The 16,108-nt window shown below is 40.7% G+C and overlaps 1 protein-coding gene across 2 annotated transcripts in view; it reads left to right on the top strand.

The window, feature by feature from the left end:
• Nucleotides 1–234: 234 nt before the first annotated feature.
• Nucleotides 235–16,108, top strand: part of MBP (myelin basic protein) — a 130,526-nt gene continuing 114,652 nt past the window's right edge. For both annotated transcript variants that reach the window (XM_067537524.1, XM_067537523.1), the window contains exon 1: nt 235–300. In XM_067537524.1, the coding sequence (XP_067393625.1) occupies nt 250–300 (51 nt within the window). In that variant the 5' untranslated portion in view covers nt 235–249. The remainder of the gene's footprint in view (nt 301–16,108) is intronic.

Here is a 16,108-nt window from a genome sequence, read left to right as displayed (position 1 = left end):
CCTAGCGTGGCTGTGCTATGAAAGACCATGGGAGTTTGGTACCAAACTCATGTAGGCTGGTTTGAAAATCCCAACCTTGCACTGTAGAAATACTGTATCACTGATTACTGTAGCACAAGAAAGGCCTTTTGGTATGTGAGAGAAAATCAGTTTAAAAGTTCCAAAATTTCTTTTGAAATCCATGTTTTTTCCAAAAATATGTTTTTCTTCTGTTTTTGTTTTAGTTTCTGAAGAGCTGAGTGGCTTGCCATGGGGAACCATGTTGGAAAACGAGATCAGAGTGCTGAGAAGCCTGTTAAGGTAAGAGGGGGGAAAAAATACTGCAAGAGGCAAGACTATAATACCAAAAAAAGAGTATGTGATAAAATGCCAATACACTTGCGAAGTGTATTGTTACTATTATTTTATAAAAGTGAGGAAAAAGCCCCCATGCAATATAGTGAAAAATGGGGATATGCTTTGGTGAATTTCATGAGAGGTCGTATCTTAGCATTTTGCATGCTTGAAATGCATATTGGATCTGAAGCCAACTAGTCATGGTGGGAAATGGACATTGAGACCTGAAAAGATAGAAATGCAGCACGTATTTAAGTAGTAACATTCAAAGTAAAGTGGCTACCTGGCATGCCTTTTGGCAAAGTCACTAGATTTAGCTAATTTACCGTTAATACAGGATGTGATATAAAAGACTGACAGTAAATAAAAGTATATTAGGAATGAAACATTATAATGAAAGCTGAGGTTCTCAGCTAATCATGTCACCAGGAGGTAGGGCTTTTTAAAAAAAAAAATGCTTAATACTGTGACGCAATAAAATTGAGAGTGTTGGCCCCACAACAGTTAACAAGTACTGTTTGCTCTACAGAGTTCATTGATACTGGTTATTTTCCAGCGAGGATAGGCAAAAGCTTTTTGCTTTCTCCTGGTGCTTTTTTCCCAATGTTATACATTTTGATAGAAAAAAAGGGAACGCATAGAAGTGATTTAATCTAGGTGAAAAATTAGTGGTGTTTATTTCTTGTTAGTCGCTATTACTCATTTTGACACCAAAAAGGCTCCAATGTACAAACTTTCTCCAGAAAATGACCTTATCTATTTGATAGGTGAGCTGTACAGCTGCCTTTATGCTTCATCTGGAGGAATACTGGTATTTCACATTGTTATGGCACAGATAACCAATATGCCTCCAGAAAGAAGAATGGAAGTAGCATATGGGCGGTCAGATTTTCAGTGTGTCCTTTTAGAAGACAGGGCTAAGTGGTTAGAAAATAAGTAAACATGCTGGAAGGAAGAGGGAGAAAATAGCAGAAAGAGAGTACTGTATAAAGAGGAAGATTGGCTACATGTAAAAAAAACGGCATACATAGTTGATGTATTTATGCAGTGCCTAGCACAATGGGACTACAGTCCGTAGTGCAACTCTAAAACAAATAATAAGGTGTTTGACCCCATTGTGGTTGATGCATCAGATTAATACGAATTACAGCTTATTTCACCCTTTAAGAAATTATCTTGTTTTAATTTAGGTAGGAGAAGTCCACTCATGTAGGCACACGGCACATCAGGTTTTTTAAAAAGCAGATGTATGGAGACTGCTGATAAGGAAATGAGAGAGAAGGCGAATGAGCAAGTAGAATGTTCCATTTCTCTGAACGTGTTAGTTTATGGACTACCTTTCCTTGGCGATTATTTGTATTTAAAATCAGTGTGATGAAATTTACTTGGAAAAAAAAAAAAAAAAAAGGTTTTGTTAAAATGGAGTTAAAGTTGTTGCTGTTCAACAGTGACCTCTGCCTCCCCTGCTCTTTTGGAATGTGGGATTTCAAAACCCACACTCAAATATTAGAAAGCTAGAAATGTTCAGTTAAGATATATCTCCATGCATTTCTGAAATTCAAGTTAGCATTACATGAAAAGACAAGCATGACCAGAGACTTACAAAAAACAGGAAATGCATGGTTAAGTTACTGTTATGCACGCAGTGCAACCAGACTGTCGTCACTCTGCTTGGTAGCAATAGGAACTGAAAACATCATAGTACTATACCCCTCGTTAGCAACAAAAAAAAAACGTGTGTTCTTTTTGCACATCACAATTCTACATCCAGTCTCATCCTACAATCCCACAGCGTGAAGTGCAGAGCAATTGCTTTTGGTTAACAGAGGTTAACCGAGAGATACTGAGCTGTTTCTCCTGCCTTGCAGCTACCCAACCACAATTAAAAAGTCTAATGCATTAAGAGATTTCCAAAAATTAGTTTCTGTGGCTTTAGGCTAATTATTTCCCGTTCCCAAAAGAACGAGACAAGAAATTGTATCTCTATATCTGAACCCTGGAGCAAATGACCTCATATTTGCACCACAAACTCTGCTTTAGATTCTGAATGAACATATCCGTTTTTCAAGCTGATCTCAGTGTGATGTTGATTTTTTTTTTTTTTTAAGGAAGGGTTTATACAAAAAGCATGTTAAAACATTAACTCTGGGGTGGCTACTTGCAGCCTCATAATACATATATTGGGTGCACTCACTAAGATTTTGAGCAGATATCTAACTTTGTTTACTTTCAGTCAATCAGGGTATTTTCTAATCACAGAAACTAGGGAGATAGAGCCCTAAGATGATGATAACTGCATCAAACTACTATCATCAGACCAGAAAACTTTCAATTAAGCAGATTCCAAAGAGAGATGGTGATGATTTCCCATACTTTGACATTAACTTCAAAATGTTGCAGTTTATTTTGTTTTATAAGTGCCCCATGCTAAAATATGCAATTCATAAATAGTTAAGAGGAACTGTCTGATTAGGCTTGGCAGAATTCAATTTTTTTTAATTATTTCTACTGATAGCATCAATTTTTTTTAGATTTTTATCTTATCCTTAAGTTTCATACTTGCAGGGAAATTATGGGGTGAGCATCAGACAGTTACAGTAAACATTGAGATTTAAGAAATGGAAGCTTTATAAACTGTTAAAACACAAATTGTCAACATCACATGTCAAAACATACAAAGTAAATATTCTTAAATCAACAAATCATACCTGTTTTTACTATTCATTCACAAGTCCATTTTTAACAAGCCTAATTCAAAAATCTAAATCGTTGCATTTTCTCAAGCAGGGTTTTTCTTACTTTTCCTGTCTGTAAATTTTTATTATTATCAATGGAAATATTTTTCGTCAGTTCATGTGTACAGTGAAATCGACATTTACTGATAAAAATCTATTAATTCCAAGCCTATGTATGACTTATTAGCTGCATTTGAAAGCATCTGGTCTAAGTGGGATAAAACTTTATAATTAAACAGTATGTATATTTACTCTAATCAGTAACTGTCTCATCTCTCTCATTATTCTCTTATTTGACACCTGCACTTGTATAGTTTTCATAAGACGACAGTAAGTCATTCTATTTCTCGTAATTATTTTTACTTCAGTGGGAGCTGCTGAGTGCTTGCCACTTTTTAAAATCAGGTCATTTATTTATGCTACAAAGTAAGGATTTAGGCTTCCAGTTTTGAAAAACCTTTGCCTCTGTCTATGTAAATATATTCAGTATTGGGGAGTCTTTAAAGAATCAAAGAATGGGCTTTCTTTCACTGGCCTGAAGTTCACTTAAGACTCTGAAAAGTAACAAGGTGCTGTTGAAGTGGAGATTGCACTGGATTATTGAATTTTTACCAGTCTTTAATTCTGTCATTATTATAGTTCACCTTAAATTGACATCATCACTATGTCTGCAAACCACAACAAACTCCTTTACGATAATTACTAATAGCCACAGTTAATGCAACACTGGCTGAACTTCCCACTGATGACTCCTTTTGGCCTCCCCAGAGACTGAGCACGTCATCTCTTCAAAGCTCATGGCTTCTGTTAGCACATTAGGCAAAGTTCTCCCTTAACTTCAGTTTCCTCGTGATTGATTGCTGACCTATACCTAGAGGTATTGCATCACCTGGTGATATTTTTATATTGACAGACTGGCTGAATATGTTGTAGAGTTACGGCAGCCTTGAAACATTGACAAAATAAATCAAGTGCTGCTTCAAGCCTCTAGCTTTGCCTAAGAATTTGGAAATTTGTTTGTTCCCATAAATTTAAATTTCTGCCTTTGAAAAAATTAAACACATGTAACACTAAAAAAAAAAAAAAAAAAAAAAGTACTCCATCAACAATTAAACATTTTACTGTACCTCTAAGCTGTGTACAGTCATGATTTTAAAATGAAATTCTTAAAAAAGGTTCATTTATAACAGAGAGGAGGACATCATCTTACGTTCTTTTGAAAACTGTTTGCAGTGATTTATGAAATACTGCACCTTATAGGAAAAATCATTTATGGCTAAATTATACTTAAGTATTTTTATCCTGTGCTAAGAGTAGTGCAAAATAGCAGTACTGCCTAGGAGCACCGCAGGGAAAGTGGTCCCTTAGAGAGCTCCCGAGGGTAGTAATTTGCTATAGTCCCATATCCATAGCAGATTTCTTCCTCTGTCCCATGGTTCAACCGTGTTGGCTGGTGCATGTGAAGGGTGGGAGAGAGAGGAGGGGTAAAATCAAGATTCCCTCTTTTCCTTTCTACTGACTTTTCACCAATCAAGAGAAATATTTAGGGACAGCCCCTGTTTATCAACCCTGCCGTTGCTTGCAGTGGCGACGTGGAGAGGCTGTGCAGAGAGGTGATAAAGGGATTTACTTCCTGTGTAGGTTGGGCCAGGATGTGTTCTTTGTAACTTCTAAAATTGCATCTTAACTGTTTAAGTGTACAGTGAAATTAGAAACAAAATATGACTATCTTATTTGTGTATCTCTATTCAAAGGTGGTGTTACACACCAGCAGCTCACAAATTAGATGGTAAAATTGCTTGATTTGATGGTAAATATTTCCATGAAATGCTAAGAATTGATCAATTTTCACTGTGTAAAGAGAAATAAACTCAGATTTAAACTTCATTTATTTAGTTGTGTGGATCTTCCAACTATCAAAGTGCTACCCATTTCCTACTATATTCTTTTCTTCTCCCCTGTTTATCTTACCAGTTTTTAGGAGCTTTATGTCCTGTATTTTCTTTGAGCCCAATCCTGTTTCCATTGAAGTCAATGGAGAGCTCTGCAGTTGTGGGTGAGAGATGAAACCTTTGGAAATTACTGGATCAATATTATAGCTGTAATAGCCATTTCATGGGTATTGCAGATATTCAAATGAAAAAAGTAACACATTATCATTTGTTACTTCATTTCTTGCTCTTCTGAGTTGCCTAAGACCCCGACCAGCTGTGTGGTTTTACCAGGTGTTTCCGCCTGGGGTGCAATGTGTGCAGTGTGACAACCAGCAAAAACACAGATGCAGCATTTTGAGCCGAGTTCTATTTCTTAATGTTAAACAACATTTTCATGGAAGCTGTAACATCAATAAAAAGGATGCATTTAATTTCTTTTTGTTTAGTGCAAGAGGTGTTTGAAGAAGAGATTAAAACCTTTCTAAAATGTATTTAAATTTTTTTTTATGGTAAAGCAGTCCGTATAAAGCATGTATATGGCTCCTTGACTGGGTGCTTGTACAACGCAATGGTCCCACTCCCATGCATAAAACAAGCAGGGTGCAGATTTGACTCTTCAACTCAGAATACAAATAGAAAACTTGTGACAGAGAAAGTTTATAATAATAGTTGTTCCTTCCCCATTCTGCGCGACTGTGGTTTTTTCCTGTGGCTTTGCTGTCGTACTCTGTGCACCAATGAAATGCATGTAACAGTGTATTCCTTTTTGTAATTAGAGGTAGTGATTTAAAAAGGTCCCTCATTAAACCATTATTTTTCTTTGAAAGCATGAGATAACAGAAAAATAAGTCAAGAGGAGGAGAAAAGGGAATAAAAATGTAAAATAAGAGGGTAGAGGAAGTTGTCTGTTTTGAGATTTACTGGGCATGTTTCACCAATGTGTCTCACAGGATGCACAACTAAGGAGTTTTTCTGAAAAGAAGTCAGTTGTGCAGTGTGGGGAAGATGCTTTTTCTGGGGTGGAAGCAAAGTCCCAGGCTTATTTAGTGAGTGAGCTGGGAGTATGTCTACATTGCATCTGGGAACCAGCTTCCCAGCCCAGACTTTTGGGGGGAGGAAAGAGGGCTCATGCTAGCACACTAAAAATAATTGTAAACGATGGGGCCCGAGCAGCGGTGTCAAAGCACCGTTTCCATTGCTATTGTTAGCTCGTTAGTATGAGCCCCGTTACCACAAATCTTTGGCCCTGAGCTGTGAGGTTCGTTCTCAGACGCAGTGTAAACATACCCTAAAGTGCTACGAGCTCAAGTTTAATGTGGTTAGGGTAGTGAATTGAGACTCAGGAGACCTGAGGTTCTCTTCCGGTTCTGCAGTTGAGCAGGTATGTGACTTTGAGCAAATCCCTTCAGTTCTCTGTGCTTCTGTTTCCCTTCCCACTCTGTCTGTCTTGTCTAATTAGACTGTACATTCATCTGGGCAGGGGCTGTCCCATTATATATTCATGGTAGAGTGCCTAGAGCAGTCTTGAGTAGGGATTCTATAATATTAATAACAAGGTGATACCATATTAGTATGGAAGTGATTATACTAGTGTCAGCATGAAGCCTCTGGGAATGCCCATTGTGCAGTAGATGTTTCCAGAGCCTGAGCAGACTCAGGCTGAGTTGTGTTCCTGTGCAGTTAATTCAAAGTGATGTGCCCACTTTCTTGATAAATCTGACTCTGCGGCCCTGGTTCAACAAGGTACTTAAGTATATGCCCAACTTTAAGTGTGCAAGTAGCCCTTTTAAAGTTAATAGGACTATTGGTCCCTTGCTGAACTGAGGCCTGAGTGCTTATTAAACTTTACAACCTTCAGATTGGATAGGGATTATGAAAGATGGTGTGAAACAAAGATCTGTGGGTAAGAAGCAAGGATCTGTCTCCCTCTTCAGATTACTTCATTATGCCTTGAATATTGTAGTGGTTCTCAGATCAACATGCTATGTCATGTGTTGAAATGTGTCTCAATATCTTATGTGAAATAGAGTGAGCTAATTCAATGACAGGAATTTTCCCATACATAGTTGTTAATTTTAGAATGTAGTTTTTAAAACTAGTGCTTCATTACTCTCTACATAAATAATTAGGTACTAATTTAAGAAACAAATGGTACAAATTATCTCAGTGTGAAGCCCAAGTAAGCAGGCTTTGCACAAGATCTATTTGGGACTAGAGAGAGAATTTTCACCCCATCCCACAACATGGAGCGCAACTGATCTATGATCAGTGCCATCCTCCACCAGGTGGAAGGTTGACTTGTGTATCTATGTCCTCAGAACCCTTCTTTTTGTTACTGCAGATGAAGCCTATGCTGACCTGGGTGTAATCTGGGTGTAGATCCCCTCTATACAGGGGCTCTGCAGTTTTCCCTTACCCTCTTCCTCTACAGTGGCCCTTACTGTTTCTTCTGCCTTTCATGCACCCATGCTGGGATGGGAAGGAGAAGGATTTGGGCTGTATTATATCTGTCGCTTCTGCATTACACTTGCTTGCATTGCTGAGATATTATTGTCAGGAGAGCGGAGCCAACGTAGCTAGTGTTTAGTCAGATTCTACATTATGCACCAATGTAGAAATCACAACTTCTAACTTCTGGGCTCACAGTATGGCCACAGCTAGAAAAAACTTGTAAATTCAGCAAATGTGGCATGGAAGTCAGTGCAAGGGAATATAGAGATGTTTGCATGCACTGTCACTTTACCAGTAAAGTGGGTTTTTTGTGACCATAGTCACACTTTAAAGACTGCTATTTAATATTAGATAAAGAAGGGTTTATTTATGTAATTAGTGTTCTTTGTATACTCAGCAGATTGATCTTGTCTGCGATTGCAGAACTGAAAAGCATGTTTCTTTTTCAGTTCTAAAAAGCATGCTTCTATTTATGAGGGCATCTTTTCCACTTTGAATTGTTTTTAAAATATCACAAAATATTTTTCCTTGTTACTAAACAGCATGTCTGGGTTTTCCCTTCTTTCTACTGTAAGATGATGGAAACAAAGTTAGTCATTGAAAAAGCTTTTGCAGAAGGAGAGTGACAGTGTGTTTCTAGCATAGTGTTATAGGCCATCTTCAGTATATCTCAGGATGGGACAGTGGATGGGAGGGAGGACTGAGAGTGAGAAGTCTTGAGATCTACTCTCAGTTCTGCTGCTTTAGGCAAGTCATTTGGGTCAAAAAGTGGCCACTGCTTTTTTGAGTATCTCAGTTTTTGGGTGCGTATTTGAAATATATTGGACCATAATTTCAGAATTGATAAGCACCCACCCCTCACTGCAGTGGTAGCTCGTGGTTCTAAGAACTTCTGGAAAGCAAACTCAGGGTGTCTCAGGCTGGGCACCCAAAAACGGAGAGATCCAGAATCAGCAGCCACTCTGAAAAATTTGGGCTTTATCTTCTGTGTGCCTCCTTGTTCCCTATGTGTGTAAATAAGGTGAATATTTACCCACCTTTGTGATGTATGTTTCTAATCTATTTCTGTTGTGCCTATAAAGTAGGAGTCTAAGGCCAGAGGAACCACTGTGATAATTTAGTCTGACCTCCTCCATAACCCAGGCTAAAGAACTGCCCTAAAACAAAACGTAAGGGTATGTCTACACTGCAGCTAGGAGGTGTGATTCCCAGTGTGGGTAGACAGACTAATACTAGTTCTGTTCTAGCTAGTGCGCTAAATCTAGCAGTTTGGACATTGCAATGAGAGCAGTGGCTTGGGCTAGCTGCCTGAGTCCAAGCCTGTCCAAGCTCAGGCAGCTAGCTTGAGTTGCTGTCAGTGCCGCAACATCCACACGTTTATTTTTAGAGCGCTAGTTGGAGCAGAGCTAGCGCAAGACTGTCTAACTGTGCTGGGAATCATACCTCCCCGCTGCAGAGCAGACATACCTGTAGTGCTAGGGACCTCTGTGTTTGCCAGTTACCATGTTTCTTAAATTGTTTATAACAGTGAAGTAAATTTCTTGAATCAATAAGGCAACTCTTAAGATGCAAAACTCCTTGAATAATCACTTGTGAGGTAATTTGAGAATCAATATAGAGCCCCTTGCACATATTGTCACTTTAACAGTAACTTTTTCTGACCATAATTATGCTTCTCTATCTTGACTTCTTCTCTTCAGGGCTACTATAATGACTGTGTAAATATTTTCTACAGAAATAAAAACAGATGATTTAAATGACAAAATATACTCTGTTGGCCCGATTACTGAAGTTTATTAACTAACCAGTGAAAACTTAACTAACTTCCATGGAGTTATCCCTGATTTGCTCCACCAGGAGATCAGACTCAAGCTGTGTTCATGTGTGAACTAAAAGTCACTGAGAGCTAATAGGGATTTCACAAGAACTGCTGATACAAAACCGTTCTCGACATTAGAGAAGTGAAATGTAGATGACATTAATGGTTTAATAAAATTCAAAGGATACTTACTTTTAATACTGGAACTGACGTCTGGGGTTTGAGCCTCTTCCCATTTATGTCCCTGAGGCTTTTGCTATTTACTTCTGGGGAACAAGATGGGGCCTTTAGCACAGTTAATTAGGATTATTCATAATACTACTCAGTGGGAATGTGGTTTGCAAAATTGGATTCAGTGTCTGGCAGGTCCTCAGATTTACACATTACTCATGGTGGTTATCTTTTAGATAACCAAATATCCTGAATTACCAGAAATGTTGCAGTTTAAAGGGGCTGTCCCAGCTAGTTATAATGAAAGTTGTGATCTATTGCTTTTGTCATAATTGACCTACTAAATGTCTGTCACCCTCTCCCACTCTTCTTCCTTCCTTTTCCTTTACCTGCCTAATAGCTCTTCTCACGCTAACCCACTTCAGCTTTGTGTCTGTATACCTATTTCCTGCTAAAACCAGCTGCCTCTTGGCTGAGTCCAAATGCCTCACCTCCCTCTTCGCGTTCAGAATGCAACGTCACATTCTGGCTTATGGGGTATCTTGGATGGTGCCTCATAATCAAAAACATAGTTACATGCTCAGAGAACAATGTGGAGGAAACTCACCAACAGGGAGTTTGTATAGCTGAGCTTGTTGTCACGGTTAAGGGAGAGGGGGAGACTACTGCAGGGGAAACGAGAGGCAAAGTTGCATCTGTGAGGCAGGGTATTCCTCTTTGTGATGTATCCCCTCAGCCTATACCCACTTTAATGAGAATGTTCTACCCAAACCAACCTCCTCCCACCTTTCTCAGGGACATGAACCTTTAAGCAGTTGCCAAAACTTTCCATGTACCCTATCCTGCCATGATAGGTTGCTATCTAAAGCTGTCAAAATACTCCTGTTGGCAATAGTGTGATATATGAAGATATAGAGAATCTCGAGATCTCCCCAGTTAATCCACAAACATTTAGGTTTCATGTCATGCAACACTTTAATGTTTCTCTTGCCTCATATCTCACAAATACCTGTGTGATGCACCCTCTTGCACTGTAAGTTCTTATTTTTCCTGGGCCTTTCACATCCTTATCTGTAGTCTTCTTCAGCTTCTTTATTGAATTTATGGCGTGTTCAGGTTTAAGAACTTTCATTTACATATATCACAACCTTGGTGAGTTAACCCCAACCCAACCGGCCAAATTAGAGCCATGTGCTCTAAAACCGATTTGCACTATGTAGCTAACTGATCAAGAGATATAAAAAACATTGATCCATTATACAATCAATAGTAGCCATTAACTGACTGCATGAGAGTCATGGAAGTTGGCTTATATTTTGAAGGTGCCAGCTGCTACCATCTTACTCCCTTGGTTCCAGATTATTGACTTTGCTGTTTTCTGCTTAGCCAAACCAGCTGGCTCATCAAAAGTTCAGATGTGCCCCAGAATCCTCTTCATCAGGTGCTTCAAAGGAAGTTTCAAATAAAACAGTTGATAGCTACATGCTTTGCAAAATAGTCCTTAGATACCTCTGGAACACAGACTACCCGTGCATTACTAACTGATCTTCCTTGTTGAAATTCACAGCAGACGTGCAGCCAAGCCTTAGTACTGCAAAAGGGAAACACATGCATTATAAATACAGCTTCAGCTATCATTACAAATTAACTTTGTGAAATAAAACCATAGAAAGCTAAAATTTATAATAAATGGAAACTGTTCTGCTTTAAAAAAAAAAAAGGAAGTTACACGTCTGGTTTACATGGTGGATATTAACCAGCTTTTGATGATAAACACTTGTAAGATCTGAATTTTGCGTGAAACTCGCCCCTTTGTGATGGACCAGCACAATGCCTATCTTCTAGGTAAGCTGAATTTTGAAAGTTTAAGTGTTACAAAGGCCTTTATGCTGGCCCTCTGCATAGTAGTGAGTTTCACCGTTTAAGAGCAAGGTTGTTGTGCTGTCACTGAGAAGGCTAAAACTTTTATATTTGTGTGTGTTTTTTCACCACTGATTTGAGGACCAATAGCCTTTGGGAGCTTTTTGTTTTGTGTTTTCCCCTATAATAGACCTAGGAATTATTGTGATTCACAACTCTACAGGGTTTTTTTCAAGACAGAGACAAGCACTGCTTAAGGCCTGGTCTACATTAGAGAGTTTTGTCGACCAAAGTCAGCTTTGGTTGACAAAGCAGAGGAGGGGTGCACACACTGAAATCAACCCCGTCAACAGAACTGCCCTGTTTCTTCAACAAAATAAAACCATCTCAACGAGAGGTGTAGGGCTTTTGTTGGCATAATTAGGGTGACACAGTGTCATTGGATGTGAGGCTGTCATTCTTGTCATGTAGCAGAACAGTGAAATTGACAAGAAAGCCCAATCCCTGACTGCTGCAAGTGGGGGCGACTGGTTCCCCCAGCCTGGGCCAAGGCAGCCTTGTTAATTAGGTGGGTGCAATTGACATGGCTGCCCAGTCTGGAAGAGAGCAGGGAACAGAGAAGCCCTGAGCCCCTTTCCCTGGCTGTTGGCAGGGAAAGGGGAGGGGAGAAGTCCCTGGAGGCTTCCCCAGGCTGCTGGCTGGGACCAGGCGATAGGGGAGGGGCAGCTCACACGGAGCCCAGGAGGCTGTGGGCTCCCAGCAGGGAGCTGAGAGACGAGGTTCTCAGATCCCCACACTGCCCCTTGGGTCAGTGGAAGTGCTCCTGGTGAGGACGCACTCCACCAACCCAAGGAGGGTAGTGTGAACATCAGCCACCGCTAATAATTACCATATATTATTATTACCATGTATTAGGTTGACTTATTTTTAAGTGTAGACAAGGCCTTAGGTACTTAAAGTAGGAACTACTGCAAGACTATCTTTTAATCCATTAAGGTCTTCAGGTGATCATCTCTGCAGCTATACACCTTAGTAGGTGTACAAAAGGGAAACTTGATTCCTGTAGACGCCAAGGAAAATCACAAGTTCCAATAGGTGTCTACCCTGCAGAGTACATAAGCTCTAGAGGGGCAGGAAACTGGTTTTGGGGAACTTGGAGCTCTGCTGGGAAGATGTCCTTGAACTGCCCTCCCCAATTCCCGCCCCCCAGCTGCCCCTTTGTTTCTCTTTTGGTCCCCTCCACAGTTACCCTGAGATATGTGCCTGCAATTTCAGGCTACATTTACATTTTTACAGAGCACCACTGTGCTGAAAGCTCCCCTAAAAGGGGAATCCCAGGGAATTGCTGGCTGGGGGATGCCCTGGCCAGTCTATTGTAGCCATGCATCCTGGGAGCCTGATGGGGGATGGAAGGTATGTGGTCTAGTATATCATACAGCGGGAATTCATAACGTCACATATAATGTTAACGCATGCACTTTACAATGACTAATGTGGTGTTAATTTTCAAGTGATACCTCACAAGGCATGTTTTGTACCAGTGTCATTGCAGTAGTGTATAGCGTCTGAATACAGAGATACCTAGGGTCACATTCTCTCAATGCTCTTTTCTAGAAATTTGCTAGTTGGTGTTGGGATTGAGTCCACTTTAATAGATAAAATATCCAAAGCAAACACTGTTATAGAATCCCTTCTGGTTTCTCTATAATACAGGAGCACGATAGTCCCAAGATCAACATGTGAACTTGAGCTGTGAAATCAACAAAGTTAGCCTGTTTCGTATGAATACTGATTGAACGCTATTACAACAGTGATTGTATACCTTAGTGGTTGCAACTCTGTTCACAGCATCAGTTGCTAAAACAGAGGTCCCCAAACAGAGGTCTCTGTTAGGGGGCAAAGAGGAATGTCAGGGGGGCACTGTGGGGCCTGGCGAGCACCAGTGGGAGAGAAGGGAGGGAGCGCCACCCATCCCCGCTCTGCCTCCATTTCTGCTCTGGCTCCCGGCCATGGCTCTGCTTCCGGCCCCACTCCCGGGTGAGGTGCTGGCTTCAGCCTCTGGCACCTAGCCCAACCGCAGCTCCACTCCCAGCCGTGGACTCACTGCAGCTGAGCTGCAGCTTTGCTCCTGATCCTGCTTCTGGCCACGGACTCATCCCCAGCGGCGGCCTGGGCTCCTGGCCCGGCCTAGAATCCAGCCCCAACCACAGCCCCACTCCCAGCCCAAACTCCCAACTGCAGCCATGGGGGGAAGAGGATGTGGACAGAGGTAAGGTGGGGTGTGAGGTAAAAAGTTTGGAGAACACTATTCTAAAAGAAGCTGCTGCCTTAAGACCCCAGTAGCCTCGCTCCCTGGCAAATCTTGCAATCTGTTCTGGTGTTTGGTCACTGATGCCGAATGCTTCCTTACAGTTACTCTGTCTGTTTACAACAGGGATGAATTTGGCCTCATGGTCTTCTGTCAGAAAACCCTACCTCTTAATTAAATACATAACTAATTAGCCCTGTGTCTTCAATGTCATTTATTTATTTTTACAAGAGCTGGCAGTTGAGAGGGAAGCAACAGTGGGATTCTCAGCTGGCATCTGAGTCTGCAGAGGAAGCATATTTACATCTAATTAAATAGATTTACTGTAACAGGGAAGGGCATGGCGCTCCATGGTAGATGAGATGCAGAGTATAAAAATGTTCTCTGAAACCATTCTATTTTAACTGTGCACTATAACACAGCAATCTAATGTGCTTAGGCGGGTTGATGTTATTTGAGGAGCTGTACATCATATACAGAGAGATTCTAGGTCAAAAGCCTTAGATAATAAAGCAGAACATGACTGATACTTCCACTGAAATAGAAAAAATAACTGGTTAGGACATGGCAAACTGTAATCTAAAAGTACTCTCGTGTGAACTTGTGCTAATTTTCACTCTTTCAGGAATCAAGTCAGCATACAGATAAAAGATATTGAGATTTTACTCTCTGTGGGCTGGACCTTCAGCAGGTATAAACCAGCATAGTCAACCGGCACCAGAGTCAATCAGATTTACCCCTGCTGAAGATCTGTGCCTGTGACTTTTAACATGGATTTCTGTCAATCACAGTACATTTCTGTAGACTCACTTGCCTTGGCAAAGCTTGCTTTTTATCCAGGCTTTTCATTTCATTTTTGTCTTTGAAGGGCTTCTTCCTCTCACATCCTTCCAAAAGAGGGATGGTTCTAATGTTGAAGAGGAGGCTACATATCAGGTTCTTTCAGATACCTGTCTACCTAATAGTGATAATTAAACAGAGGGAAAATTTCTGCTCTCAAATTAAGTAATTCACATTTTTCTCCTTTTTGGCTCCATCCTCTGTACCCATCTTACAATATTTTTAGGGGATAGATGCCTAACCTATAGTGGAATTTTTTTTGCATCCCTTCTGATTACGTTCTCTCCCCCCCAGTTTTCTATCCTGCTGCACTGTATTTCTTGCTGCTCTCTTTCTGTTGTTTGCTTTTCCCCTTTTTTCTCTCTTCTCTTTCCACATGGTTTCTCCTTTTCTTTAGCCCTCACAACATGTGCTGTATACTGTCTCCTAATGTTTGGTTGCTTCTGTAGCATCCTGGGAGGTTTTCCTTCACATCTCATCGGAAGAGCTGTCTTGTAGCTCATTTCGTTTGCTGCTGCATGTGAAGGAAAAGAGCTGAACGTGAGTTGCGGGCTCAGCTCCACTCTGGTTAGCCACTGTACTTTGGGGCAGGTGGCCTGAGTTCATTGCCCACCTTCCAATACTAGCTTAAGCAGCATGGAGAATGTTGTCTAATTCTATCCCTGCATAGCTCTTTTAACCGGCTAGGCTAGTAACTGTGGTCTGGGGGTGGTGAGTGGGAGCAGAGCTGGTTTCTTCCCCCCAAAAGCTCCATCTGGCTAGCTAATTGGCCCAATCATTGAGTCAAGCCTAAACCAAGCCTCTTGCTCAGTTCTCAGTTTTGCTGCTCTAGATATCGGGTAGGATCCTGATGCTTGGGGAAAGACAAAATTGATGAAGCAACTTAAGATTTTGCAGTTCTTTTGATCAGGGGCTAATGCAGCTAATTTAAAGCCTTGAAATGGCTTCCAATTGATTTTTCACTTGAAAGGATGAATCAGGTGCTGCCTAGGAACAATGAGAGTAGGCTTATTGACCTGACCTAGGTAATTTTGAATTATTACAGGATTACTAGCAGGATAGTACAATTGAGACTACATGTTTTTGGCAAATTAAATATTACGGCTTCCACAACAATTGTAACTCAACCCTATGCACATAGCACCAGTACCACAACTGCCATGTTTTGTGCACTTGTTATTAAAATTTTGACCACAAATCTGCAACATGTTTTGTGCACTTGTTATTAAAATTTTGGCACACTGCTGGATTCTTTCTGCCAGGCTCTGCCCAGCTCGTCGGTCCCACTAGCGGGAACTGTTCATAGCAGTGTTCATCAACCCGCGTGTGCATTGTCAGCCACGTGATGCGTCCGAGGTCTTATGAGGCTGCGTGGGTTGACACAGCTCCGGTTCCCTCTTACCGCCGCATAGCCAGAGTCAGAACACCTCTGGGAGTATGCAGAGGTCTTCCGGGGGGGGGAGGGGGCAGTACATCAACTCATCTAGATATTTGCCTAGTTTTACAACAGGCTACATAAAAATCATTAGTGAAGTCAGTAAAACCTAAAATTTCATACCGACAATGACTTGTTAATACTGCTCTGTATGCTCTCTACACTGAAATGTAAGTACAATATTCCAATTGATTTATTTTATAATTATATGGTAAAAAT

The sequence above is a fragment of the Emydura macquarii genome, unplaced genomic scaffold, assembly GCF_026122565.2.
Source record: "Emydura macquarii macquarii isolate MOO-44397 ecotype Brisbane River unplaced genomic scaffold, CSIRO-AGI_Emac_v2 contig_431, whole genome shotgun sequence".
In the NCBI taxonomy this organism is placed as follows: Eukaryota; Metazoa; Chordata; order Testudines; family Chelidae; genus Emydura; species Emydura macquarii.
The sequence above is the reverse complement of the archived record's forward strand: the minus strand, read 5'-3'. Positions and strand labels throughout refer to the sequence as shown.